The 25,922-nt window shown below is 39.5% G+C and overlaps 2 protein-coding genes across 4 annotated transcripts in view; one reads left to right on the forward strand and one right to left on the reverse strand.

Moving 5' to 3' along the window:
- Positions 1 to 1,049: 1,049 nt before the first annotated feature.
- On the reverse strand, positions 1,050 to 13,231 carry SPX (spexin hormone). 3 transcript variants are annotated; one of them, XM_025166167.2, is made up of 6 exons: positions 13,076 to 13,231; positions 10,937 to 11,017; positions 9,794 to 9,851; positions 7,939 to 8,001; positions 5,732 to 5,818; positions 1,050 to 3,959 (listed from the first exon to the last, which is right to left on the reverse strand). In XM_025166167.2, the coding sequence occupies exons 1-6, from the start codon at positions 13,079 to 13,081 to the stop codon at positions 3,898 to 3,900; spliced, it is 357 nt and encodes a 118-aa protein (XP_025021935.1). In that variant the 5' UTR covers positions 13,082 to 13,231; the 3' UTR covers positions 1,050 to 3,897. The 3 variants fall into 3 exon arrangements, with proteins under 3 accessions (XP_025021935.1, XP_087997691.1, XP_087997690.1); XM_088141565.1 differs by lacking the exons at positions 9,794 to 9,851; positions 13,076 to 13,231 and adding an exon at positions 11,346 to 11,485 and having other exon boundaries at positions 1,050 to 3,956; XM_088141564.1 differs by lacking the exons at positions 9,794 to 9,851; positions 13,076 to 13,231 and adding an exon at positions 11,346 to 11,485.
- An 8,695-nt stretch (positions 13,232 to 21,926) lies between these two features.
- Positions 21,927 to 25,922, forward strand: part of IRAG2 (inositol 1,4,5-triphosphate receptor associated 2) — a 54,303-nt gene continuing 50,307 nt past the window's right edge. Inside the window, exons 1-4 of the mRNA XM_025166168.2 lie at positions 21,927 to 22,512; positions 22,893 to 23,003; positions 25,126 to 25,306; positions 25,850 to 25,896. Of these exons, the coding sequence (XP_025021936.1) occupies positions 21,927 to 22,512; positions 22,893 to 23,003; positions 25,126 to 25,306; positions 25,850 to 25,896 (925 nt within the window). The remainder of the gene's footprint in view (positions 22,513 to 22,892; positions 23,004 to 25,125; positions 25,307 to 25,849; positions 25,897 to 25,922) is intronic.

The raw sequence follows: 25,922 nt of genomic DNA on the forward strand, positions 1-25,922 counted from the left end.
GTCTTAGCAAGTAGCAGGAGCTGGCCAACCTCATCTGGGCTTAGAAGCCCAATTATATTTGATGGGAGACCACTAGAGAATTCCAGGGTTATAGGCTAGTTTGAGATTGAACAGCATCCTTGAAGAAGACAGTGGCAAAACACTTCTGCTTTGTTCCCAAGAAAATTGAATGGATGTTTCCACTCAGTCATGAGGAGCTGAAGATGCCTTTATTTTTGAGCACCAGTTGCTACAGTGATGCCTAAGGATAACTTTCTCTTTTTCATGATTATGGTGGAGAAAGTAATATGCTAGTACCTGGCTGTCTACAAATTCATGTGTGCAAATGTGTAAATGGGCATCTGACAGTGTGCAGGATTTTCAACTTAGTTAGAGAATAACTAAGCTTCTCACAAATCAGTTGAACTACGGTATCCAAATACAGTACATTATGTAGATTGTTGTCTTCTGATGTCCAAAGCATAGAAAAACTGCCAGGTTACTAGCTACACTCCAGAGATGATATCCCAAAAAATCCAAGCAATTGCTATGAGGGGGAGAGTTGCAGGACCATGAAAGAATTAGTCCTCTGCTGCATTATAAGTACCTTTGAAATAATAGGATCTTAGCACGATAATACAGCTGGTTGTTCCTCTAATGCAGCATTTCTCAATCTCGGCAACTTTAAGACAGGTAGCTGGATGAAAGAAGGAGTGATGAAATAGATTGGTGGACAATGTTACATCTTTCCATTTAGAAATAAAGCCTATTATTTTCATTGGGTCTTGCTAACAGTTGTGCATGCATCAAACTGTTCAGTATATTTAATGCAGGAATTGCAAAAATACTATTGCTAAAAATGGAGCTGAACCCCTGCCATGAGATCAAAGGATTCACATAACTTTTTAATTGGTTATTTTGTAATTTGAACATTTGCTTTCTGTAAAACAAACGAAGCTCAAATTCTTTGCCCAATGATTGAACTTAAAATCAAGAAAGTTAAAACTCCCATCACCCTTTGAGAGATGTAAATTAAATAAAGAAAATCTAGAGTTCTTCCCGTAAAAATGTTTATTATCTTATCAATCAGCTGTAATGGTAGTGACATAAGAATGCTTCTGAGTCAATATATCAATCCTGAACATTTATTTTTACAGTTATCTTTCCTTATAATCTCAACAAGGCTTTCAGACATCTATTTATATCAATATTAAGATAAACAACTTGATATATTTGCATTCATAAATGAAGAATGTAGTGGGAAATATATAAGTCCATTTATTTGAATAGTGTGATCATTTACCAAATAGTTGCACAATATCGGTCTGCTTTCACATTGAGCAAAAGGAGGACAAACAACTGGCTAAATATAAATATACAGCAATGACTATATTAATTACTCAGATGTTAAACACACAACCCCAAAAGCTGTTTAAGGAAACGTTTGCTTTCTTCTAAATTTCATCCTTGGCTTTCCTTTCCCACAGCTTTCCCATTTCTGATTTATCACTTGGAAATATTTGAAGAATCTACTGTACTTCACAATGGGAAAGTTCTAGTAAGAGACTTAAGCTAAAAAATATTGAAGGAGAAGGCCCTTCTTTTTCTCACACTGCTTATCTTTGATTCCAAAAGTCATACCACCTATTATAACAAAAAATCTGGAGTATTTTGTCACATACCAGCCAACCACAGATAACCATTTGTTATCAATGAGTTGCATATCCCACATTTAGACAATATCTATCAGTTTGAACTTTTCCAGAACTACAATAAACCACTTCAGATTTGTGTCAGCTGACTTGAAAATCATTTGGGAAGTGTCACTTTATTTTAAAGGGTCAGAGATGTCACTTGGAGTTCATTACCTTGAATGCTAAAGCCTTAAAGACATACAAGGAATAAGCCCCATGGAACCTACTGAAATTCCAAGTAAATGTTTATGTATCACTCAATTCTTATCACCAAGATCAATAGCTTCTTAATACAGATTTGATTTAGCTTGGAAGCCATCTTGCTCTAGGATCACTAGTGTGGTATCCCACTGTTCCACTTTACTTTGAAATTTTTAAAAAGATTTTAATTTAAAAAAAAATAAGGAAGTGGAAATGTTGCAGTGTGGAAGCTTCAAGAATTAGTCTGATTTCCAGAATGCACTTGAATTCTGCATGCACTCAAAAGTAAATTTAAAAAAAATGGTGAGTGAAAGTAGCCCAGTGCTTTGTTTGCAAAGGGGCTCATTTCCCCAGAAGAAAGATGAAAGTAGTGGGGAACAGCTCTGCTATGCATGAAACCACAGCGCAGGCTCACGCCATCTACACATCATTTAACCTGTGTTTGTGGCTGACTTTGAAGAGATGGCAATAAGGGACCCTCTTGCCTAGGGTTGAGAATTTGATAACAGTAAGGCCTGGCAAGGCTTTACAAGAGGACAATATGTCCTGGATTTAGACTTATGGAAGGACAGGAGACTCTCTCACCTCTGGCTTTTGGAAATGATCCTCCTATTCCCAAGTATTTATATAACATCTTCTTTGCTCCTCACAGAAGAGCATTGACTCACCCAAGCCTTAATGTTCTACCAACAAAGGTTCTCTCTAGCTTCAGCTACTCTTTATTGCATCTGAAGTATACTAGGGAAAGGAAAAAGGAAGGAAAAGAATTTGAGCAATAATTTGCATCCATTTCCCCTGGCAAAAGTGAAAGAGAATGGCTGGGAAGTTATTAGTCAGGAAAACCAAGGGGTGAATTCATAGACACAGATGTCATAATGGTTCCAGGAACTTTGAATAACTGCAGTTGAAGGGCAGGGGGCTCCTTTCCAAGTATTTCCCCTTCCAAATCCGTCCCCAGGGTTGTTCTGAACCACGAATATGAATTATCTCATAATAGCTGCTTTGGAAATCATGCTTAATTCAACGAACATAGATGGTTAAATAGATTGCAATTTCATCGTGATTTTTTTTTTTTTAAACAGTCCAGGAAATTAAGCCTCTTTTGAATCAAGAGCAACTTCAACAATTCCACGGACACCCCCAGAGTTTTCTTAGTAATGATATGCTATTGTCTTGCCGTTGTTTTATTCTGGGATGTTTTCTACCTCCCAGTCTAGCCTTCAGCCCTGGAATTTCCATTCATGTAGCAACCAGCCCCAGTCCTTAGCTTCTAAACGCAGACAGGGTTGGTTTGATGCTACCATGAGGTTGTACAGAAAAAAGAGTCTTGTGACAATGAATTTCATTTTTTTTTCCATAAAAATTTTAAAAAGGCTTCAGTTTGTGCATCATCTCCTTGATTTCTAGTTATCTCTTCCAGGATATATCTAAAGAACCTCATTTGGTTTAAGAGTCACTCTCTTACCCCAGGGTATCTTGAAGATTGCAGTTTTGTATCCAACATTACATCTCTCTCACAGACATCTCTCCAACCTACAGTGAGCAATATTTTCATTCTTTGTTGGGAGAAGCCATGAAACTAGTTTGTGCCTATTATGGGATTCAAAAACTTTGTGGTAGCCAGAATTATGCTGGAAAGAGATAAATAGCCAGTTGGGGAAATGATCCAGAACTGATTTCCTATGATGAAGTACTTTTTTGTAATAAATTTCCCATTTTCACAACTTCAGACACAGCTTAGGATAATTGCTATCTTTGATCCTAATACATTTGCAAAGTCAATGGAAAGTAAAATGTGCAGGCTCAACATTATAATAATAAGGGCACATAAACATATGTTTAAGCAGAAAAATTGCCTTTAATTGTTCAGTATTGATACTGCAGAATAATTCAAGTTAACCAGCCACCAGCTCAGGTATGTTAGGGGAGGGGAGCTGAGTAGGTGAATGAGAAAAATTGTCTTGTACAGAATATATTTTCCTTTTCAATCCATGCCATATTCCCATTTAAGGTTGAAAATCTTTCACCGGTTTAATAGACCATCAGCAATATATCTGGCTTTCTCTGGAGCTTTTTCTTCATCTTCTAAAGGAAACAAAAACAGTGATTATGAGGGGTACACTCACAAACCCAAGATGGGTTGTGCACAAGGACTCCTTCCCACCATCAACATTATATGCACACAACTTCACTTATCAGATAGATTTAAATCCTGCATTTTCTCCAAACCCTGAAAGAGACCTTGTATGGGGATCTTCCTTCACATTGTCCCTGCATTTTAGGGCTGGGCTGTGAGAAAATAACTGATCTAAAGTCACCCAGAAGGGTTCCATTCTTCCAGTCCAACAAGATGATCATGATACTCCATTTCAAAACAGTTGCTAGGTCAGATATACCCAAGCAGAGTGAAAAAGTCTCTGTGCCTGGGTAAATGGAAGAGACTGATTCCTGGTCATTCGGCTGTGGGAGAACCCCAAAACTAACCTAATGTCTTCAGATGTAGAAAGAATTTTCTCCTCTCACTGGCACTGAACCCCAATTCAGCTGCTAATCTGTCTGAATTTTCTCTGTTAAGCTTGTTATTTAACTTTAGTTTGTTGAATAAGCCAAAATGGCTGGTTTCATATACAACGCTGAGCCATAAACCATGATATACAAGCAACAATGGCTGGGTTCCCACAACACTCTAAACTGAAACCAATTGTGGTTTATTTAGTGATTAGAGGCCTCTTCAGGTCCTCTTCTTCTAATGAGATATATGTCATCATCTGCCAGCAAGGCCCCTCTGGATTTTACAATGGGCAACCAGGCCAAACTTTGTGCAAAAGAATTAATGGGCATAAATTTGACATCAGGATTCAAAACAAGGACAAAGTAATAGCAGAATATTTCAACCTTCCAGTATACTCTATTACAGATCTCAAGTTTGCTGTCCTAGGACATCAAAATTATACAAGAATTAGACAGAAAGAGACTTGGTGAACTCAACAAAGCTATGCCTTTGGAGAGACTGCCAAACTCTCATACATCAAAAGGTTCCATGCTCTCTTAGAAGATCATAACAAACACAATGTGTTTTTAACACATTACAGTTACTAACTGATGAGGCATATGTAATCTGTTTCACATGTAACCTGCACTTACATAGCCTTCCGTTACCTCATCCTTCTAAATCCTACATCAGTTTAGCTACTCCATACATCTGATGAAGTGAGTGACAGTTCACCAAAGCTTATGCCTTTCCATAAAAAATGGTTAGTCTGAAAAGATACCACCAGAGTGCTTCTGATTTTTGGCTACCGTAGGCTAACACAACTCTCCTCCTACAATATCTAAGAGGGATACCTGAACTAGGCTTCTGTTTACTACAAAGGGGACAGGGAGACCCAGGAACAGGGAGACCCAGGTTCTAGTCCTTCCTTAGACACAGAAGCCATCTGGGTGACCTTGGAGCACTCTGTCCCTCTCAGCTCCATTCCACATCAGGCTCTGCCCTGTAAAAACTAGCCAAGCACCATGCAAAAGCAGAAGCCTGCTATTACATGGGACAAACACTAAGAAAAACAGAAACTCCTCTCTGATTCAAGGATTTAAGATGCCTCAATCAAATAATAATTTTGTCTGAGGAACTCTGAACAGAACGCCACTGAAGGTTTTGTAGTATGCCAATTCCATAATTTAAGGGTATTTTTGTGTAATTATATTTGTACTTGCATGGTTACAGATATTCAGTAACCTGTATTAAAATTCCAGGGATCAAAGTAAATAAGCAGGAGACCAATTTGCTTAATAAATGCGCTTCACAAATTAAAATGAAACCACAGTTTTTGTATTTACAGGAACTTTTGAGCTTTCACCTTCGTTCTGCATCTTCTGTAGGGAGGAAAGAAACACCAATGCGGCTTCAGGAAGAGTTATAGGGCTCACATTCTGGTTGCTAGTTTCTGCAAAGAAAAAAAAAATCATACACGTTTTTCTGACTCAGATCAGAAAATAATTTTGCTCCTTCATCCTCGCAAGAGAAATGACTCATCCCCAGGGCCTGCTAATCTGCAGCATGAAGATGCCCAACTAATTGTTTTCAGAGGATTGGTGATGTTGCGTTTATCTTGTCCCATCCCATCATGGAGGCAGATTACATTCCTCTTTAGAAATCCTGTTTTCCCTCTTGGGGTGCAATCTGCAATGTCTCATTGACAATGCTGGTATAGAGGGCATAGGGAATGGCCTTGAAGGGCAGGAGGAAGAACCACTACCAAGGCAATGGCCAGATAAGCAGGGCTTGAGCCCTGACCAAGAAAATAACTTGAGAAAATGTCTCAGAGAAGCCCTCCCTATCACACAAAGATAAAGTAAGGGGGGAGGAAGCACATTTGGACTTTTATTGTAATAGCTATTCTGTTACTATAGCTATTACAATAAAAGAAATACTGATCTATATGGCATTGGTTTCTTAGTCTTGTAGTAACCTTGTAAGGCTCACAGCTGGTGATGATGCTGTCAGGAATTGGGATCTGCCCAGCTCCCATATTCTACTTTTGGCTGGTGCAGACATGACTTCTCCCCTTTGGTTCTGAGGCACTGTCTTCAAGTTCTCTTATCCGAGTTCTTTCTAACTGGACTCCATAAGCCCAGGATTGGAGACCTAGCAGGGAAAGAGTCATTTCTCCCTACTTTTCCTCCTATTGCCCCCCAACCCCACCCCCAGGCTTGGCAGGAGTCTGGGACGTTGGCAAGAGAAAGGGGCTCTTTTGATGTCAGTTTTCTGATTCCACAGAACTGTTTGGAAAACTGGCAAAGGAAAAACTGCCTCTCCCCACTTCTCCCAAGCTATTTTTCTCGTCCTTTTTAAAAACACGGTCTAGCATTTTTGTGGAGGAGGAGTAAATCTATATTTCAAAATAGTTCTCCCTGCTTTTCTGGCCAGCCCCCAAACAGTAGGGGATAGGTCAGTGAAGCAGGCAATCCCACTTCAACACACACATACCCAAATATACCTATCACTTTCTTTTTGGGCTGGCAGGAAAAGAGGAGGCAACTATTTTTAAACACTGATCTTGCACTCTTCCATGGATCTTCAGGATGATCTGCCCAGTGAACAAGCAGTTCCAAGTAAAGCAGTAGAGGGCAGCTTCTCCTGACCTATTTGGAAGCCTCAACTGATGCTGTGGATCAATCATCACCATCTCACACCCCCGTTAGTCAAGCTGATATTGCCTGCTAGAGCAGGAGAGAACCACCTGCAGATCAGCTAACTTTGAACCAGGTTTTGACAGATGGCTAAAGCCATGGGTTTAGCCATCTGTCAAACCTTGCTTCCTCCCTTAGGGGAGAGTGATAGGATACCAACCCATCCCTTAAGGGAGAGTGATGGGATACCAACCCATAGGTAATGCCAGAGGAATTCACACATTGCTTTCCTTAATTTATCTCGCATTAAGTCTCTAAGGATCGCACCACTCCCTAGCTTCACTGCTGAGAGCTGAATAGGGCTTGGCAATAAGGACTGTGCAAAGTATACAGATGTACTTTTTGTTACCTCATTGACTGGAAGAAAGCACATTAATAAAGTCAGAAAGAAGAGCCCATTACACTCATTGAAAGGAAAGTGGTCCATTGGAACCCTTACAGCAGTCATTTCTTATACATTATTGGAATTCCTAGCCACCTTGAATGTTGTGATGAGAAAGCTGGCTTCCATCTGTGTACTTATCTGCACTTCTTCAGACTTTGAGCATTTTCATAGCCTGCCACTGCAATGCCAACCATTCTGTATAAAAGTTCGTTCTTGAAGTTGGGGTTCCATTCTACCAGTTTCCTTTCTTTGAATTATAAGATTTCAAGGTTAATGTTTTAATAACTTCATTCTCATTCTTTGAATCCCAACATTTCTATGAGTAGGCAGAGCAGCCTTCCTCAACCGTGGGTCTTCCAGACTCATTGGCCTGATCTGGGAATTCTGGGAGTTGCAGTCCAAATGCAACTGAAGGGAGTCAGGCTGGGGAACAGCAAGTTCACCATTTGATAAAGGGGTCATCCACTTTCCATCCACGGGCCCTCTTACCTTGCAGCAATCTGTCATACAGAGCCTTTTGCTGGCTCTCCTCTGAGACGAACCGACGGCCTTCTGAAAACCAACAACATGGAAAGGTTGTCTGACACCTTCAGTGGATCAGAATAAGTTTCAATATCTAGAACAATTTCCTACCTTAAAAGCAAACCTGATAGAGATTTCGACTTACTGGAACCATTTTTAGATTATAAATTAAACAATGGATTGGTACTGCATCCAAAATTTGGGTTTAGTTAACATAGACTATATAGGTTGTCCTGGTCTCATACAGTGACTGTTCATAGTGACAATGGTGATGAAAAAGTAATTTTGTGACCATTCTTCATATTTATGACCTTTGCAGGTCTGTAAAGCAAAGGAAAGCTGAAGTAAGATCATAAGCACAGTTGCGGTTCCACTTAACGACCGCTTTGCTTAACAACCAAGTTATTGCTCCCCATTGTGGTAGCCAAACAAGGACTACCTGTATTTCAATTTTATGAGATACTAAATCAGTAATATGGACTAAACTTACTACAGAGTATAATTTCATTTGGTTTACATTGTGGGGAACCATTTTAACTAAAGTTCAGTAGTGACTGTTAGTCCCTTAACATTTTTAATCTAGTTTATTTATCTGCATAATATTTCTTCGCTATTTTTTTGTTTTCTTCAAAGTCTTCAATAAGGAAGAAAATGAAAACCAACAATACGGAGCAAAAACCTTTACCGTGTTAAAGAACCCTGAATGCATTTTGACAGCTAAGGTTTAAACAGGTCATTAAGGGTAATGGTTGAGCTACAGAAGATCCTGCATGTGCAGGATCCGGCACAGGTCCGGCTGTGCAGGGCTTTGGTATTAAAGGTAAAAATGGAGCTCTTGTCTTCTGCAACTCCTTAAACCAAATGCAACTTTTCCCAGGGTGGCACTACAGCTCTGGAGAATAGCCATGCAACCTCAAGAAATGACACAGCTGCTTTCGGCAACTGCCAACAGCTACTATATGAGCACTAGCTTTTCCCCTGCAGGAACTATTAACTGCAAAAATCCAGGAACTTCTGAGAAGGAATTTTATCATAGAAAATCAAAGAAGCTATTATGAAAGAATTCTGACAACTGCTGTGCCTTAAAAGTGAATCCTATGTAGTGGACTCCATGTTCAACTTTTGCATCTCTACGCAATGATCAGGGCACCTCTCTCTTTTGGGCAGGAAGCCCACTTTCCATCTGTATCTTGTTCTGGTAAAGGGCAGATCTGTTATTAGATTAACTATGAGTTGCAGGTTGGTTGAGAAAGTACACAAACTGAACAAATGAATTAAATAACTAATTTTATTAAATAAAATAAATAAACTCTTATAAATAAACTCTTACAAAAAATGAACTCTTATAAATAAATAAATACACTTAAATAAATACACTCTTAAATAAAAAAATAAAACCAGTCTCATGACACGGTTGCCTTCCATCACCTGACCTCTGGACCCTTCAGGTAGTCAACCCTGACTCTTCCCAAGACTGCTAGATCTGCTCCTAAAGGGACTACAATTAACAATCATTGGCTCCTACCCTAATCCTATACCAGAAAAGTTTTAAAAAATTGTTGAACAAGGCATGGTGGCTGGGCTTGTTCTGAAGGTTAAGTTATAATTCATGGGTTACTGTGGTTTGTTCATTTGCGGGTGGTATACTGTGTGAGCCCAGCTACTCTGCTTTGTAACTTGGGATGAATATAGCCATTGCAAAATACACTTTTGATTCCTATTGCCAACATTTGACGGGGGGCGGGGGAGGGCGCGGGTAGAAAGTCCATGGAAAACCCACTTCTCACCCCTTTTCTTGGGATAAATTGGTATTAGGACTTACGGGCACCCTTTAAATACAGCATGGCTTGAGGAGTCCAATTTCTTCTTTGGAAGTGACCCTTTTGGATGAAAATGAGAAAAAACAACACAACCAAACAGTGAACATAACCTAGACAAACCTGGCTTCTATATGATATATAGGTACAGAAACACAGCCTTCAATTTTTAGCTTCCCTGTCCTTTCTGATGGCCTCCTCTTTTTTTTTTTTTCCTTTGATACAGCTCTTAAGAAGTTGATTATCCAGTATATTCTTGCTACAGTAAAGAATTGTGTGATGAAAGAATATAGACCTGAAGTGCATTCCTTAGAGAATGAAGCTTAGAAGTGGCCAGGTAGCAGAGCAGAACTTACACTTTAATATTGTCAGGTGCGGTAGCTGACTTGATAGCTTGGTAGCTGAAAGCATGATTTCCTGAGTTTTCTTTAACAATATTTATTAAAAGGCTAAGGGATAGTTATACAAATCTCAGGAACTGGATTACTTTCGCTTTAAATCATACAGTTCATTAAGGTGGGAACTTGATAACAACTTCCTTGTTTTTAGATATGAACTTTAATAACAACTTCCTTGTTTTTAGATATGAACTTTAATGTGAACCAGAGAGCTGGCTATTTTCTTGCCAGATAACTGAGGAATTTGCAGGTGGATGGTGCTTTTTCAACCGGTTTTTAAAAATATCTTCTGAACAGACTATAACACTTAACTTCCATTCCGATGGGCTGGATTCTCACAATTGGCTGAAATGGGGTGAATTGGAGCTTAGCAAGGGGAAGCCTGGCTAGTATTTGGATAGGAGACTTCCAGGCAACGCCAGGGTTGTAGGCTAGTCTAGGAAATCAAAACAAAACAAAATCCTGGAAGAAAACAGTGGCAAGCCACTTCTGTGTGGTTACCAATATTTATGAAGTTATCAGGAGTTCGATTTGACTTAGAAGGAAATTTTGCCATTAGTTTGCAGTCCAGTATATTGGGGAATCCAGCCATTGTCTCAACAGTAGTATTTAAACTTGGCCATCCTGTTAAGGCATTATTTCTTTGTTCTATGAATATAGCATCTATGTTCTGTTAAGCTGGCTGAGCATGTTGCATGAACTTAGCGTTTACAGAAGGGGAGAAAATAACAAACACAAGTTTCTCCTTACCTGAGGAACACCCCAGGAAAAAGTTGTGAATGATGCCAAAAGGTAGAGGGCCAGAGCAGCATTCGCCCACCTGTGCAGTCGCTAAAAACAGTCAAGACGACATTGTGTGAAGACCTCCATGACTGAGCATTAAAACAAGTGCTTCGCTTTTCAACAACCACATTGCATTTTATGGTGTCTACTTTGCTCCTATGGGCAATATCTATCTCCTTTCTCCTTAATAAGAGTTTATGGGCCTTAAGGGTCTTAGCAAGGGTCAGCCCTTCAAGGTTGTCCAGATAAGGAAAGAGCCTCCACAAGAAGACTAGAACGAAACTTTATCTGGCAAGTCTGATTGTGCTTTTCGTCCCCTCCCTGTTATACCCAATGAGTCAGGGAGGAGCCAGCCTGTATCTCTTTCTAATATTACCTTCTTTCCCAGGGCTTAAGAAATGCTTCTGCCCATTTTGTTTATGTAATGGTTTCAGAGTATTTCCTTCAAGACCATCTCCGTTGCTCTCTACAGCAAGCGATCTTCTTATCTTCCATTCTTTTCTCTGCATAGTTATTGCTAACTTGAGTTTGGCTCTTGACAGGCTCATGACAGACTTTATTAGCATTTCTAGCATTCAAATCAACTAGTTTCCATTCTGATAGCCAGGACAACATTCTTCTGCAACTTGGCATTCTCCAAGTATGTGAGATTTCAGCTCTCACAATCCAAGCCTGCAGTTATCATGTTTTTCTTGGCTGAAAGTATTTTTAGCAATCATGGCTGGACTTTAAAAAGGAGATCAGGAACACTGGTTGTCCATTCTTGGCAGAGAGACTTCTTGTGATAAAGGCATAAAGTGGAAGAGAAAAACACCAGGGGTCGTGTTCACTCTAATATGAAACCTTCTAGCTCTAATCTTAAGATGCATTTTGCAAGAAATTCTGAAATAGTTTCATACTGAAGGTTCTACAAATTATTAACTTGAAGCATTGTTATTGCAATTATGATCTTGAAGCAAAACACCGCTTGAAGCATAGCCACATCCAGAAAAGAACTAATCATTAAGATTATGATCTTAAACACACTTCCTTGTGCATAAAATCCATTGAAGATAATGAAACTTACTCCTGAGCAAATATGTTTAAGATTGTGTTTAAATTAAATGAATAACAGTAATACACATAATAACCATATGCATATTTATTTGAAAAGTAGCTATATGCATGCATGTCTGTGTATGAACATAACCCAGGGAAATTTTAAGTATCTTTATGCCCATGTGCTTAATTTAGCAGTATTTTAGTTGCATTTCTAAGAATGTACCTGGAAATAAACCTTACTGAACATAATGGGCTTACTTCTAATAAATGCAGCTCAGATTGTGGAGTTAAAGTTGTTTCATTTTGGCTGAACTGTGCCCTATTCATATATATATATAAATATATATAGAGAGAGACAGACAGACAGACACACATCATACAGTATATAATTGGGAGCTCATCGAACAATACTGAATCAAAACACACATTTTTAAGAAAATGATTTTCTACTCAAGAGAGACTTTAAAGAGTGCAAAGTTTAATTAACATAGATTTTCAAAAAAAATCAGAGACATCAACATCTTGTCCCTTGAAATGTAAGCATTTTTGTGGTTTCAGAATCTAGCCATGTGACTGATCCAGACAATGATTAATTCTAGACGAGCTAGATATTTAAGTGCAGTACTTCACACCACAATTTTCATCCAGTCTTCCCTTTCATAGCTGTCACCCTATTTAAACATGTAAACAGAGATTTCATGTTAAAATCCAGTTTAGATTAGTTTTTGACCAAGAGATAGACAAGAATATCTAGAAGTAACTCTTGCAGAATTCTGAATTGTATTTTCTATGGTGGGCTTTGCTCAACAATGCAGTATGTCATTCATTTAAGTATAGGTGTTGACAAATTACTGCACCCATGTTATGAGCTTTACAGTTCTAAGTGGTTTGAACTTATTTCAAGGGTTTTGAAACTAAGTAAAGATCTTGTTAGGCTGCCAATTATGATCTATGAATTTCAATGATGATAAGAAAAGCCACTATGGGGAGAATCTGGTATTCCACAGGTTGGTACATACTTGATCATCTAGAAATCATGAAGAAATAACCATTATTCCTACATACCGTCATTGTCTGCCGTCCTGAGGATCCGATCTGATCTTTGGGAGTACAAAGCTTCCAATAGGTAGGATGTAATGTGATGTGTTCTTTAGTCTGGAAACTCTATTTAAGCCTTCCGAGTAGATATACCCTCCCCGTTGGAAGCAAGAATGGAGCATTCTAAAGGGACTTCTTGTCAAGGACGTAGAGATTTGGAACATCTGACATCTCCTGGAAAAGGGGGAGGATGCTGCCTTCAGGAGAAGTCATCCAGGATTCTGACATATACACTTACAGCTTTAAATGAATGCTAATGAATGCATTAATTAGTAGCAATGAAGATATTGCCCTAATGTTGCAAGACTGAGATTCAATGAAGATGTAACATGTAGACAAACCTATCTTGGCAACCTGGCCACTGAATTCTGCAGTAGTAATCTGGGAAGGATGTCTTAACTATAGATTAGTGGGCATTACCCACACGATCCCCACTTCAGTTGAACTGGCTCAGAAAAAAATAGATATCTTTTCCCCCAAAGCAGAAATAATTTGGTTGGTTATTAGGTCAAGTTATCTGAAAATGAGCCCAACTCTCCCCAAAATCCTCCTTCCCTTTTGTTCCCCTAATTCCAAGACATCTTTGTCTCCTGTTAATTCCTTATCAACCAAGGCAATGAAAGAAATGTTGCATAAGCATGGGGGGAAATGAAATTTGTCTCATTCACATCCTTTGGTAGTGCTATGCTCACAGCGTAACAGGATGAAAGACAGATCCACATGAGAGGTGGACTCTAGGAAAACTACATCTCTTACACAACAAAGGTAGACACCATAGCAGAAGACCAGTGTGTTTTCAAGAGGATGGAGGGACAATAAAAGGGACATTGTCTCTCAACTAAGATTATAAACTGAGCTCCAGAAGATTTAGGAGCTCTTTTTGAGATGTACTTTACAGGCCTCCAAAACCTGGACCGCAGCTTGGTATCTTCATATTGGGCAACATGGATCAAATTTCAGCTCTTGAAATTTGTAGAAGTGTTTTAACTATTTTGATACCCTCAATAGGAAGATAACCTCATTGAGATAAGGCAGCTTCTAAATGTTGTAATAAATGAGTCGGGAAGTTGTATCTGTACATACGCATTTTGGGAATGGTAGGAAGAACTTTATGAAAACTCCTGATTGTATAACATGTCAAAAAGAAATTAACATTGGGCTTTATCCATGCCTAATCATGCTTCTATTAAATCATGACTAATGTAGTCCTGATTGATTTCAGTTGATTTACTCTACATATGACTAAGATCGTTTCCTTCCTGTTCCTTTAGATAAATGCTGTCAAAAAGCATTAGTCAGATACATACCATTTCCCATTAATATTAATATGGACAAGACATTAGCTTTGTCATTTAATCAATGATTCTGAAATCAATGTTGGAAAGAGAAGATCACCAAAACAGCAGGGGCCCCCTGTTAAAGCAAACTATTGCACACATTTTGTTCTGATTGAAAGCCTGGGAAAGGGCAACATCCATCTACTTGACATGGCTTGTCATAATACCCAAAGGGCATAAGATGACTTTTGGGGTGAATTTCTTTCTTTCCGATTTTGAATACATTGGCTGCTCCAAAGAACCCCAAACCTTTTCACAAAGAAACTCCGAGCTAGATTGTTACATTGAACTAGACCGTCTTGTTGACTGCTGTGGGGCAAATGTGTTGTGTGAATTCATAAACCATGGACTGGGTTGCAAACAGATAAACGGCATCCTGATACCCTCAGCCATTTTAAGAAGCCTGTTTATTTTGAATGTTTAAAAAAAATAATTTAATAATTTCATTTCAAGAAAGAAGGCATGTAAACCCCACCACACAGCAATACAATATCATGTAATATCTGTACCTCTCAAGTCTGAGTCCTTAAAGAAGGTGCGCTGTAGATACCATTTGGTATAGATCTCTTCCTGTAACACCACTGAGTGCCAGGATCTCCTAAAGCTAACCCACTGTATCAAATCACCTAAAGCAGGGTTCCTCAACCTTGGCAACTTGAAGATGTGTGGACTTCAATGCCCAGAATTCCCCAGCCAGCCATACGTGGAGTTGAAGTCCACACATTTTCAAGTCGCCAAGGTTGAGGAACCCTGATCTAAAGTACAATGGTTCATGATTTCAATCTCTGGTAGAGGGTTTGAACCTTACAGAAAAGATCTGGCTATGTACATTTAACAAGTCCCAATAAAGATGACACCAATCACATATTGACCCTGGTGGTCACTATAACTTAAAAGATACATCACTAATTGTGCCTCCTCTGTTGACATACCTGCTTTATGGACTTTCATCCCCCTGATATTTGGGTGGCCTCAACCGTGTTAGCCTTCTGTAGGATCCCTGGCTTTTCCCTTAGGCCTTGGGGCAGGATATTACTTGACAGTTGTATAAGGTGTTTTTTTTTTTTTTATGGGTTACATGAGTCTCAATCAGATGTACAGTTTATATATGGTTTGGGTTACAGATATTTAAATCATTGCTTTTACTCTGTGTTGTGGTATTAACCTGTTTTACGGGGTTTTTTTAGCTGCACAGAGTCACTACGTTGAGATGGGCAGTCATATAAATCATTCAAATAAATAATAAAAAATTGTGTGGTAAAAGAAAACTGACATACATTATAAAAGTTAAACTGAAACTAAAAGAAAGAAATAGGTAAAAGCTGCTTGGATTGCAAATGGAATAAATCCATAAAAGTAAAACAAATAGAGAAAAAACATGAGATCCCTGCAGAATCAATATAATATTACTTCAATCCTGAAACTTATAAATCTAGACAATGTAGAAATATAACACAGAGAGCAGCAGTACATTGATTGAGGATACAAGTTGGAATTGGACCTAACTGTAGCATTTATTTAATTTATGTGGCTGTCCCTCTCAAATACACGACTCTGAGCAGCTTACAATACTTAAGATAAAAACAACACAACAAAGTTATAAATAGCATATATAGCAACTGAGAAAGTCAACTAACCACAACAATTAACATATCCACAATAAAGGACACACATCCGAGGCTACAGGCTCGATGACAAAACCAGGTCTTCAGGGCCTTACAAAAGTAGTTGTTGTTCTTAGTATTTGTCCCACTGAGTTGCAGGTTCTGCTCATTTTGTGCCCTGTGTTTGCCTAGCTCTTTACACAAAGTTACCAACATGCGATGTGACAAGGGGCTCTTGTTTATCAGCTTGCTTATTACAGAGCCTGATGTGGGTTAGGAAAGAGAGGGAGGGGGTGGCCCAAAGTCACCCATAAGCTTCCAACCCTGAGGAAGGAGGAGAACCTTGGTCTCCCTGCTCCTATTCCAGCACCTTCACCACAACCCCATCCTGGCTCTTGGGCTGAGAGAGAGGGATGGGCTCAGAGATATCCAATGATATTCTATGGCTAAAGGTAGACCACAACTTGAGTCACTCCTCTCTGGTCCAGCACCTACGCCATAACCAACTCTCATAGATCTGATGTAGTAATGTATTAATCAGATTTTTAACATGCCCCCTAATTAAAAAACTTGGGGAAAAACTGATCAACACAGCTGAGGAATTTCCAGAAGTCTTGCTTCAATTTTCATCCCGTAGGTTCAGAGAAGAAATTTCATTTTATCTTCATTTAAAATATTCCACTCCATTTGGTCTTAGATTCTGTTGCTCCAACCCAGCAATTTTCTTACAGTCAGAAGAAATCTGGGATGAAGGAGGAGCTTCTGAAACTGGAGAAAATCCAGCCACCCGTCCATCCCCACCAGTAGTCTGACTTACAACGTTTCTACCTATTTAAGACCAAAGTGCATCTGAAAAGATCCTAGTTCCTGATTTATGGAGGAAAACTTCTAGAAGAAACTCAGCAAAAGCAGCAGCTATCAGGAAAAAAAAGTAGGATGAGATGCTGAAACCGAATCAAAGTGGTCCCAGCAGAAGACTTGGGGTGTACACACCTGTGGGTAAATCCAAGATGTGAACCCTTCCATTCAGTGGAACTCCAGATAAATGCCTGTCCTGTTGTTTTCTGTTCAAAATCCTTCTGCAGTGGTCATCTTCTCAAGGCCAGACCAGGATTTGATCTTCTCTGTGATCTCAGGAAACATGAGGTATAAAGAGTTGTTCTCATCAAAGGTTCAGTGACATCAGGGACATTTTCTTTCTATCCATGTGGCCTCATCTCTGGAATTAGTCATGAAATGAGCATTGGACATGAATGCTTGAACACCCAGCCTAACTCAGGTTCAACAGACCCATCCATTTCTTGGAGAAGCAGAGTTTTTATCTCACTTTGAGGAAACATCAGGTGCCCTCGCTGATATGTAATTTTGGGACACCCTGATCAAATTGATCAGAGCAATCAAACACTTTAAGGATGAGCAATCAACCAGATTACTGTAGGAAGCAGAGTTGAAATCTGGAACAAACCAAAGCAATTTAAATTTCTACCTGAAAGCACTTAAAAGATCTGGAGGTCAATCATTTCTTGCCATCACAGCTGAAAGATATCTCAAGAGAAACTGTGAATAGGTCCACCCCAATTGTGATTGTACAACAGACCAAACTTTGAATTGGCTTACCGCATCAACCCTGCCTGCATTGGATCCCACACAGACAGAGCCATTAGCTCACTACATTTTAGCCTAGAGCACTGGACAAACAAAGTCATGATGCTAAGGCACATTTGCTTGCTGATTAAGTCATAAGAAGCAGGTTCACACAATATCTTAAGCCATAAACTATTGTTTAGAAAACACAATGTCCAAGTTGGCTAAGCTACAAATCACCATTTTGACTTAGCATGACAGGTGCAACAGGGCATAGTCTGAGTGTGTGCCTATCCACTGACAACAACAGAAAAATTATCTCATTTCTGCAATGTCTTCTTTGCTTTCCACAAGCCTTCTCAGAAGCAGAAAACCAACAGGTGAAGCATTTCCTGAGCAGTGATGCCAAATGCCTCCTTGACTGATTTCTAGGCAGTAAAAAGCACAGGGGAATGTGCCTGGAAAAAAATGATTGTCTAATTTTGTTTCCTAGCTAGTTCTGTAATAATTAATTTAAGCACCAGGATCCCACTGCAAGGCTAGCTTCAGCATCAATGCAAAGGTAATTTAAATAGACCACTATTCTAGCTCAAAAAGCTACAAAAATCTTTCCCCTTTTGCGAGAGAAGCAGTAGGTTTATTGTTTCTCTGTCACCACCCCATGGCCCCTAAGCATTCAACAGCTGTATGGCAGGCAGATATTCCACTGATGTAGTTTTTCCCCTCACCTGAAAAATCAAAGTGGATCCTCGTAGCTCGCCTTACAGATATTAATAGCAACAGAAAAGTGTATACAGGGAATAGTTGTAGGCTAGATTTACATGTCACACCCAACAATGATCTCCTTAAATGTAGTTTATTTATTTAATTTCTATAGCCACCTGCCTCTGGGCGGCGAACAATTTTAAAACGATAAAAACAATTAAAAACAATACAGCAGCTGAGAAAATTATAATCATAGTTTCAATATAGCCAAATTTATTTATTTATTTTCTCCCCTGCCCATCCATGTAAATAAAATAAATAAATAAAATAGCCAAGTTTACTAAATAAACCACAGTTAGCTAGGTTTGCACAACACCCTCTTCCAAACCAAACCATTGAAGAAGATGCAAGAACCTGGTTGTCTTAAAGAAAAACTCTGTTTAGAAAAAAAACGTGTAATGGTGGTTTGTTAGGGTTGGGCACACTAGAACATCTCAGGCAATCGGAATGAAACCACACTCTTCCCAGTCATTCTGTTGAATAATCCAGATTACTCCAAGTTACACAAAAACAATAATATAAATGGGTTCATTGTCCTTTTCAAATGCTCCCTTTCTGACAGAATATCCCCCCTGGAAGGAAGGAGAAATGCAGTTTAAAAAAGAAGGAAATGGTGGCTAATTAAGAGGCCAGCATAGCACAGGTGTTTTTGGTCACATGACTCTTTCTTTAGCCCCACCCCCAGAACTCTAGCAGGAGAGAGAAATAAGGTTGATTTTCTCTTTTGAGAGGTTGCTGTGGCTCTGGGGGGATTGTTTGGGGTCTGTGGGTTATTGCTTAAGAAAGAAAATGATAAAGGGGCTCCATTGTATGTTCCTGGGGATATAACATTGAGAGAATGTCAAAATTCTCATTTTTATGCTGTGTTTCTTACAGCTAAAGCCAACGTTGGTCTTTCTATGCAGGAAAGTTAGCAGAGTTGTGCCAAGAAATACTGGTGGAATATTTGTTTTTAAAAAGTGCATTGCTGCGATTGTACCCTTGGTGTGATCTTTGAGGATAGCTGTTCAAAATTTGCAAGGAGATTCCTTTTTTATTTGCCTGTATGTTTTGGGTCCTAATTCCTGGTAAATCACTCCGGATTGTCCCTGTTTTGGGGAGAAGGTTGAAATGTTCGTTGTGTATGTCAGTGCAAAAAGCTGTCAATCTTGTTCGTTATTTGAAGTGGTTTTCTGCATTTCTGCCAAAGAATACTGAATTGGGCTTCCTTTCAGATTCTCCAGAAATAAAATTTCTGGGCAGGAAATTCTAGTTTTTCCTAAGTGGGAAATCCAGCCCGTGTGTGTAGCAGGTTTGGCCTACATTTTGGAGTAAATGAAATAAAGATACCTTCTAAAGCTGTGGTCTTCAACCTTTGGGGTCTTCTCCCACTCCACACAATATTGGAGAACCTGAGCCATACCGACATAAAAACAAAGCCAGCATTTTTCAAGATGGACAGTTATATGCTTATGGGGGTTCTATTACTATATTTATGATTTGCAGTTTTAATTGATGAACGTTTCAATGACTGTCTCATCTAGAATACTTATGAGTGCCAGCTGTGATTTTGTGTTCCTCTGATTTTTAAATTCTCCAGGGCTCTTCCCAACTGAGATGCCTTCAAATGTGCTGGATTAAAGTTCCCACCATCTCTGATCTGTAGGACCATATTTGGAAATAATAGGCGTTGTAATCTAATATGGTGTTTCTCAACCTCAGCAACTTTCAGATGGGTGGAGTTCAACTCTCAGAATTCCCCAGCCAGCGTGCTGGCTGGGGAATTCTGGGAGTTGAAGTCCATACCTCTTGGTTGCTGAGGTTGAGAAACAGTGATTTAATATATTGGGTAGGTACCAAGTAGGGGAAGGGTAAACTTAAGTGATGAGTCCAGAGTCTAAAATACTTAATCGTTGATAGGCAACGTAGCTTCTTTTGAATAACATTGTGCGCAAATGTGCTAATGCTCTGCCAAAATTTACCTTGCGCTTTCTCAGTTTTATTCTTCTGCAAAAGGAATACTTTGCAAATCTGTTTTTTCGTGTTATCGAGCGGTGGTTTGGCAGCGACCTGAGTGGAAAACGGAGTCGGCTGCGAGTTTTGTTGATTTAGTTATTAAACGCATTTCTGTGCCGCTGCAGTCAAAAGCAACTCTCGGTTTGCATGGTGTTTTTGTTGCACTGAGGGTAAACTTTGTGCCTCCAGACAATTCCCTTCATATTCATCAAGCTCCTTCCCTTTTTTTAAAAAAAATTGTTTTATAAAGCAATTAATTAGGAAGTTGGCATGCTGCAAAACAAAGCACCAGTCTCTAACATCATATTTCTTTATAGGGATGCCTTTGAACTGCAGGAAGGGCCAACTAGCGTGATTGGAAACATCGTGGGAAGGTGTTGTTCAGCTTATGGTAAAGGGCAGCCATTTTGGCTCTCAAAAGCAGTATTGTATCCCTGGTACTAAAATGTGCCCTTGGTTATTCTTCTACAGGTAGTCATCGTTTAGCATTTGTCTTGTTTAACGACCGTTCCCACTTAGGACAGTGATGAAAAGGTAACTTTAGGGCCAATTCTCATATTTACGACCTTTGCAGGTCTGTAAAGCAAAGGAAAGCTGAAGTAAGATCAAAAGCACAATTGCGGTTTCACTTAGCGACCACTTTGCTTAACAACTGAGTTGCCGGTCCCAATTGTGGTTTCTAAACGAAGGCTACCTGTATAGGCTGTGGACTTCAACTCCCAGAATTCCCCAGCCAGCATGAATTCTGGTAATTGTAGTCCACACATCTTAAAGTTGCCAAGGTTGAGAAACATTGCTCTAAAGCCATCTTGACCTCTGGCACATCTCAACCAGTAAAACCCAATGGGGTGTCTTCTCTTGGGGTTTCGCATCAGGAAAGCAGGATATTCAATCTCACCTATGTATTCCTGGCCACCCCTGTCAATCACTCTGTAAAAGGGCAGGACGCCCAATTCTATCCATGAGTGTTTCATCCAACTGAATGCAAACTGGCTCCCGAGGCATTCCTATGGGATGGGCACAGGGGGCAAGGAGGAGGCCAATGACCAGAGCTCCGCCCTGTTGTGCATGTGTTGTGGTGTTGCATGGATGTCTAAAATGGGTGATGGTTGCATCGGAGTGGTGTGATGCTGTTTTTTGTGATTTTGACAAAAGTTGCAGATCTTACAGATGCCTTGCTGGGTGCTAATTTGTTTCTGCTGTACATCTCTCCTTTATTTGTGAAACAGAGGATGCAATAGTAAGGAATCTGAAAGACCCCATAAGTCTTGAGGTTTATGGAAAAAATGATGGGATATAAGTTGACATAATGAGAGGGGGGCCTGACAAATTTCTGGCTAAATTATCCTGTTCCTATGGTACACTGAAACTGAAAAATGATTAAAATAGCAATTCATCCCATTCTTTTAAAATTAACTTTGAGTATTCTTGAACTCCAAAGTTGGATAAATGAGGCATATTTGAAGATTCAGTTTACCATTTTTGAATTTATATCTCCCCTTTTGAAAGGTAACATCCCAGACAAGGGGCAGAATGTCTTCCAAAGATAGTTGTGGGAAACGCCATCATCCCGTAGACAGCCTTTGCCGGAAGCTCCAAGCCATCAATATGATGGACCAAGCTTCAAATCCTGCCTTGCAGATTCCAAAATTCCAATCCAAGAACTTCGACAGTCCACAGAGTAACACAAAGAAGAACCTGGAGGAAATCTTGAAGAAAAGGACACTGAAAAGTAGTGACAGCCACAGTCCCTTGGGCACCAACCTCTCCTTGCTAAGTCCTTCCAGTGACAATCTGTTCTCGCCGGGCCCCGTGATGATGCGGACACCACGTCATCGACGCATTTCTGATATTCGCTCCGAGTCCTTTTCACTGGATGGGAATAAAGAGAAGCTCAGTAAATCTTGGGTCTTGGTAAATCAGAGAGGGAACAGTTCACCACATTTCATTAAGCATGAGTCAACCTCTGATTATCTTTGTGGCAAATCTAATATTGAGCCAAAGGTCATATCACCTCTGGAATGCAACTATTTCACATCAAGTCCTGATTTATCTAACAGGGGACCAAAATCTGTACAGCCTACTTTTCATTCTCCTCCAGCCAAAAGATTCTCCTTAGGTAAGGACTGAGGAAAGATGCAGAGGCTGATTTTATATTTTACTTCTGCTTTTGCTTTTTATTATGTATCCTGCATTTTTATAGTGTTACTTGGGCCAGTTTGTGGAAACTAACTATGTGGTGGTGGTCCACAAAGACAAAATATTTTTTCATCTGATCACAGATGTAAGAAATCTACAAGCTGAACAGAAGGAAGGAAAAGATGGGCTTGTGAAGAGCTGAATTTGAAAAGCAGCTTTGTTTGGCTTCAAAATTCAAAAACATTTATTTTAGATAAATATACATGGCGTAGAAAATGAGCAGGAAAGCTGGTTTACAAACAATTCCCCTAGCTATATGTGGAAAAACAAACCAGCTTCCGGTGTTCTTTCTCTTCATAGGATGGAGGCTGGCAACGGACAACAGAGACAACGAAGGCTCTGACATAAGTCTGATTTGTGAGGAAGACCTGTTGACGACTATGTTTTCTGCATGTGATGTGGAAAGAAGAGGTAACAGTTGGACAGTTTCAAAAACAATTTGGGAGGCTACATATACTTGACGTGTAGGCAGGCTAAAGCTCAGAAGGGCAAATACATAATTGGCATGTAGGAAATCCTAGATTTTCTCTCCCCATAAACTTGGATAGGCTTAGAAAAGATTCCAGTCAGAAATCCTCTGGAGCTAATGCTACTTAATGCTAACAATTCAGATACAGAATGGTCTAACAGCTTCCCGTGTTCCTGTTGGACTCTTACATTTAAACCACAGAGCTGCTTTTCTCTCTGGATTAAACTAAATGTTGTGGGACTCTATGTATCTGCCTGTGGAGGTAGGCCAGGTCAAGAAACAGATGCTACAAGAAATACTAGGACTCTGTTTTTTTTGGTATAGGCTCTAATAGCAGAATCTGGGAAGCCTGACAGCATTTCCCCTTTCTTCCCTCTTATACCAAAGAGAACCAAGGCTGGGCAATCTTGAATTTCTTTCTCACACTTTCTTGTTTCCCTGGGCTAAGTTCATGTTACTGATGGTCACTGTGTATTTTCTCCAAGGTCATCTCTGCATGCCTTTACAATGCAATTAGCTTCCTGTCTTTACTGATTTAATTGAAAAGCACACAGGGGGTCAATTTGGATCACAACCACTACATCCAAACAGCAGGACGTTGTCTAGTCTCCCAACATCCAACCCTATATTTAAAGATACACCAACAAAATTCTCATCCTTTTATATGGGTGGGGTTTCTTTTCTTTTTAAAAATTCTATTGTCACCAATCAAATTTTTGTTAAATACTGCTGCCTCATGGAAGTATTAAAACAACAAGGAGGAGGTGGAGAAATCAGCCTGGCCCCAGTCTCAGTATCCTAGAAATTGTTATCCAGCCCATTTAGAGGAGCCCAATTTGGGAAAACTACATTATGCTTGCTAAACATGCTAACCCTGACATTTCATCATCGGTCAGGGGAAAAATAAGATCCTAGCCCTCTTGCTAAGAATGTTGAAAAAGGCTCTAAAACCAAAGTAGGATGGATTGTTCTTTTTGGCTCCTTTGAAATAGAAAATCGGCATCCTTGATATTTCAGCTGCTGATGTATGTTCTGCCTCTCTGTACATCAGAATGAAAAAACGGCTCTCCCATTGGTCTTCTGCCATCAAAGACCAGCATGAAGGGATGGCGGTCTGCTCTACAGCCTGGTCCAATTTAGAGATGGGCAAAAGATTTCAAGTTCAAAACACCCTATTTGAAATAGGTTGTTCCTACTTTATTGGAAGTGTTTTGAGCTTGGAGCCGCTCTGTCTCAAGTTTGGAGGAAGAGTTGGGAGCTCGCACTGGGGCTGTTTCAACTTAGAACCCATCCAGAATGGTTGGGACAGCACTGGACAGCTTCCAGTAAGGTTGGAATAGAATTATGGCAATTTGAAATAAAGCATTTTGAGCTTAGGATGCAGTATGTATTGCCACTACTGAGGGTTTTTTCTTTTTGGATAGAGCCAAGCTATCTGTTTTTTCCCCCAGAAATTTAATTTGATAGGTTAAGTGTAACTTTTGCATCTAACAGGGATTGTATGGGTGGGCAATTTTTTAGTGCCTGAGAGCATCTGTTCTGCTGTGGTTTTTGGTTTGTTTTTTCCCATTTGAGGGCTGAATGCCATCATAGAGAGTTGAGCAATGCTATAATAGGGAGGCTTAGAAGATCTTTTAAAAATAGTAAAGCAACATTGACAACCCCAGTGCAACACATTCAAAGTATTATTGAAAACCAAATGCAGGAAAATAGAGTACAGTATAGACTTCAGAATGGCTGAGTCTCTACTATGCCACATTTTAGCAGCAAACCTTGTGGCTGAAATCTGTCAGCTTGCCTTAGAGCAGTGTTGTCCAAACTTGGCCACTTTAAGATGAGTGGACTTCAACTCCCAGAATTCATGCTGGCTGGGGAATTCTGGGAGTTGAAGTCCACTCATCTTAAAGTGGCCAAGTTTGGACAACACTGCCTTAGAGGAACTCCAAGGGTTGACATTAGCAGACAAGAGTGCTAATGGTCTACCCACAATTTAAAACAAGCTACAGCCGAACGATGAACATTGTTTGAACATGACACTCTGTTCATTTTCACTGTTACGCTTAGGCAAAGTTGCTGTTTCTAAATTGGTTGACTTCCTGAGGTGTACGACAAGTCGGAGTTCAGAAGACAGTGGTCTTGAAGAGTTGTGCCACATGCTTGATCCTGATCATAGAGATATCTCTATGGACTTGGAGACCTACCATGCCATCATGAAAGAATGGATTGAAGATTGCAAAAGAAACTGGTAACTGGCTGTTCTTGCCAACTTTTTGTGATGCATGATAGTCCATATATTGATCTTAACTCGGTTGATTAACCATTTACTCAGTTAAAAAAAAAAACCCTTCTGGAGCTTTTTGCTATGGTTTCTGGAATAGCTTCACATCATCTTGACCAGCTCTTCATTGACACCCCATTTAAGAACAAGTTAAAAAGCATCAGTCCCAAAATAGATCCTCAATGGATTCCATTTCTGGTTTTTATTGAGAAAATTATTAATTTATTCCTGCTCTTTGCTTTCTGATTTTTAACTACTTGGCAATCCATAAAAAACTGGAGTGTCTAAATATACTTAAAAGTCTTTGATAAGGAAGTTTGGATGGATGGTGTCATCATGCTGTATATAATCATATAGGTTACAAAACTGAAAGCTGGCCACAAATCATGAAGATGGAAAAAGTTTTTCAGGACTAAAAAAAATGCAAAGAAGTTTAACCTATCATTAATTCATTCCATTTCTGTTAACCTGTATTCAGATATCTAGAATTACCTTTTTTCTGTTTTTCAGGAATGAGCTGCCCACCAGGGAGGCAACCCCTGAAAATATTTTCGCAGGTGTTTCTTTATCAGATTTATTGAAC

This window comes from Python bivittatus, unplaced genomic scaffold, assembly GCF_059951505.1.
Source record: "Python bivittatus isolate LINGU-HERP-01145 unplaced genomic scaffold, Pbiv_v1 ctg000330_np1212, whole genome shotgun sequence".
Taxonomy (NCBI): Eukaryota; Metazoa; Chordata; class Lepidosauria; order Squamata; family Pythonidae; genus Python; species Python bivittatus.

Bases quoted from the DNA above. Each gene is read 5' to 3' on its own strand.
- SPX (XM_088141564.1), bottom strand. From the start codon at position 11,478: ATGCAGAGAAAAGAATGGAAGATAAGAAGATCGCTTGCTGTAGAGAGC. The intron at 8,002-10,936 runs GTAAGGAGAAAC...GTTGGTTTTCAG, and splicing joins TTTCCTGGGGTGTTCCTCAG to AAGGCCGTCGGTTCGTCTCA. The intron at 5,819-7,938 runs GTAAGAGGGCCC...TTTTCTTTGCAG, and splicing joins GTATGACAGATTGCTGCAAG to AAACTAGCAACCAGAATGTG.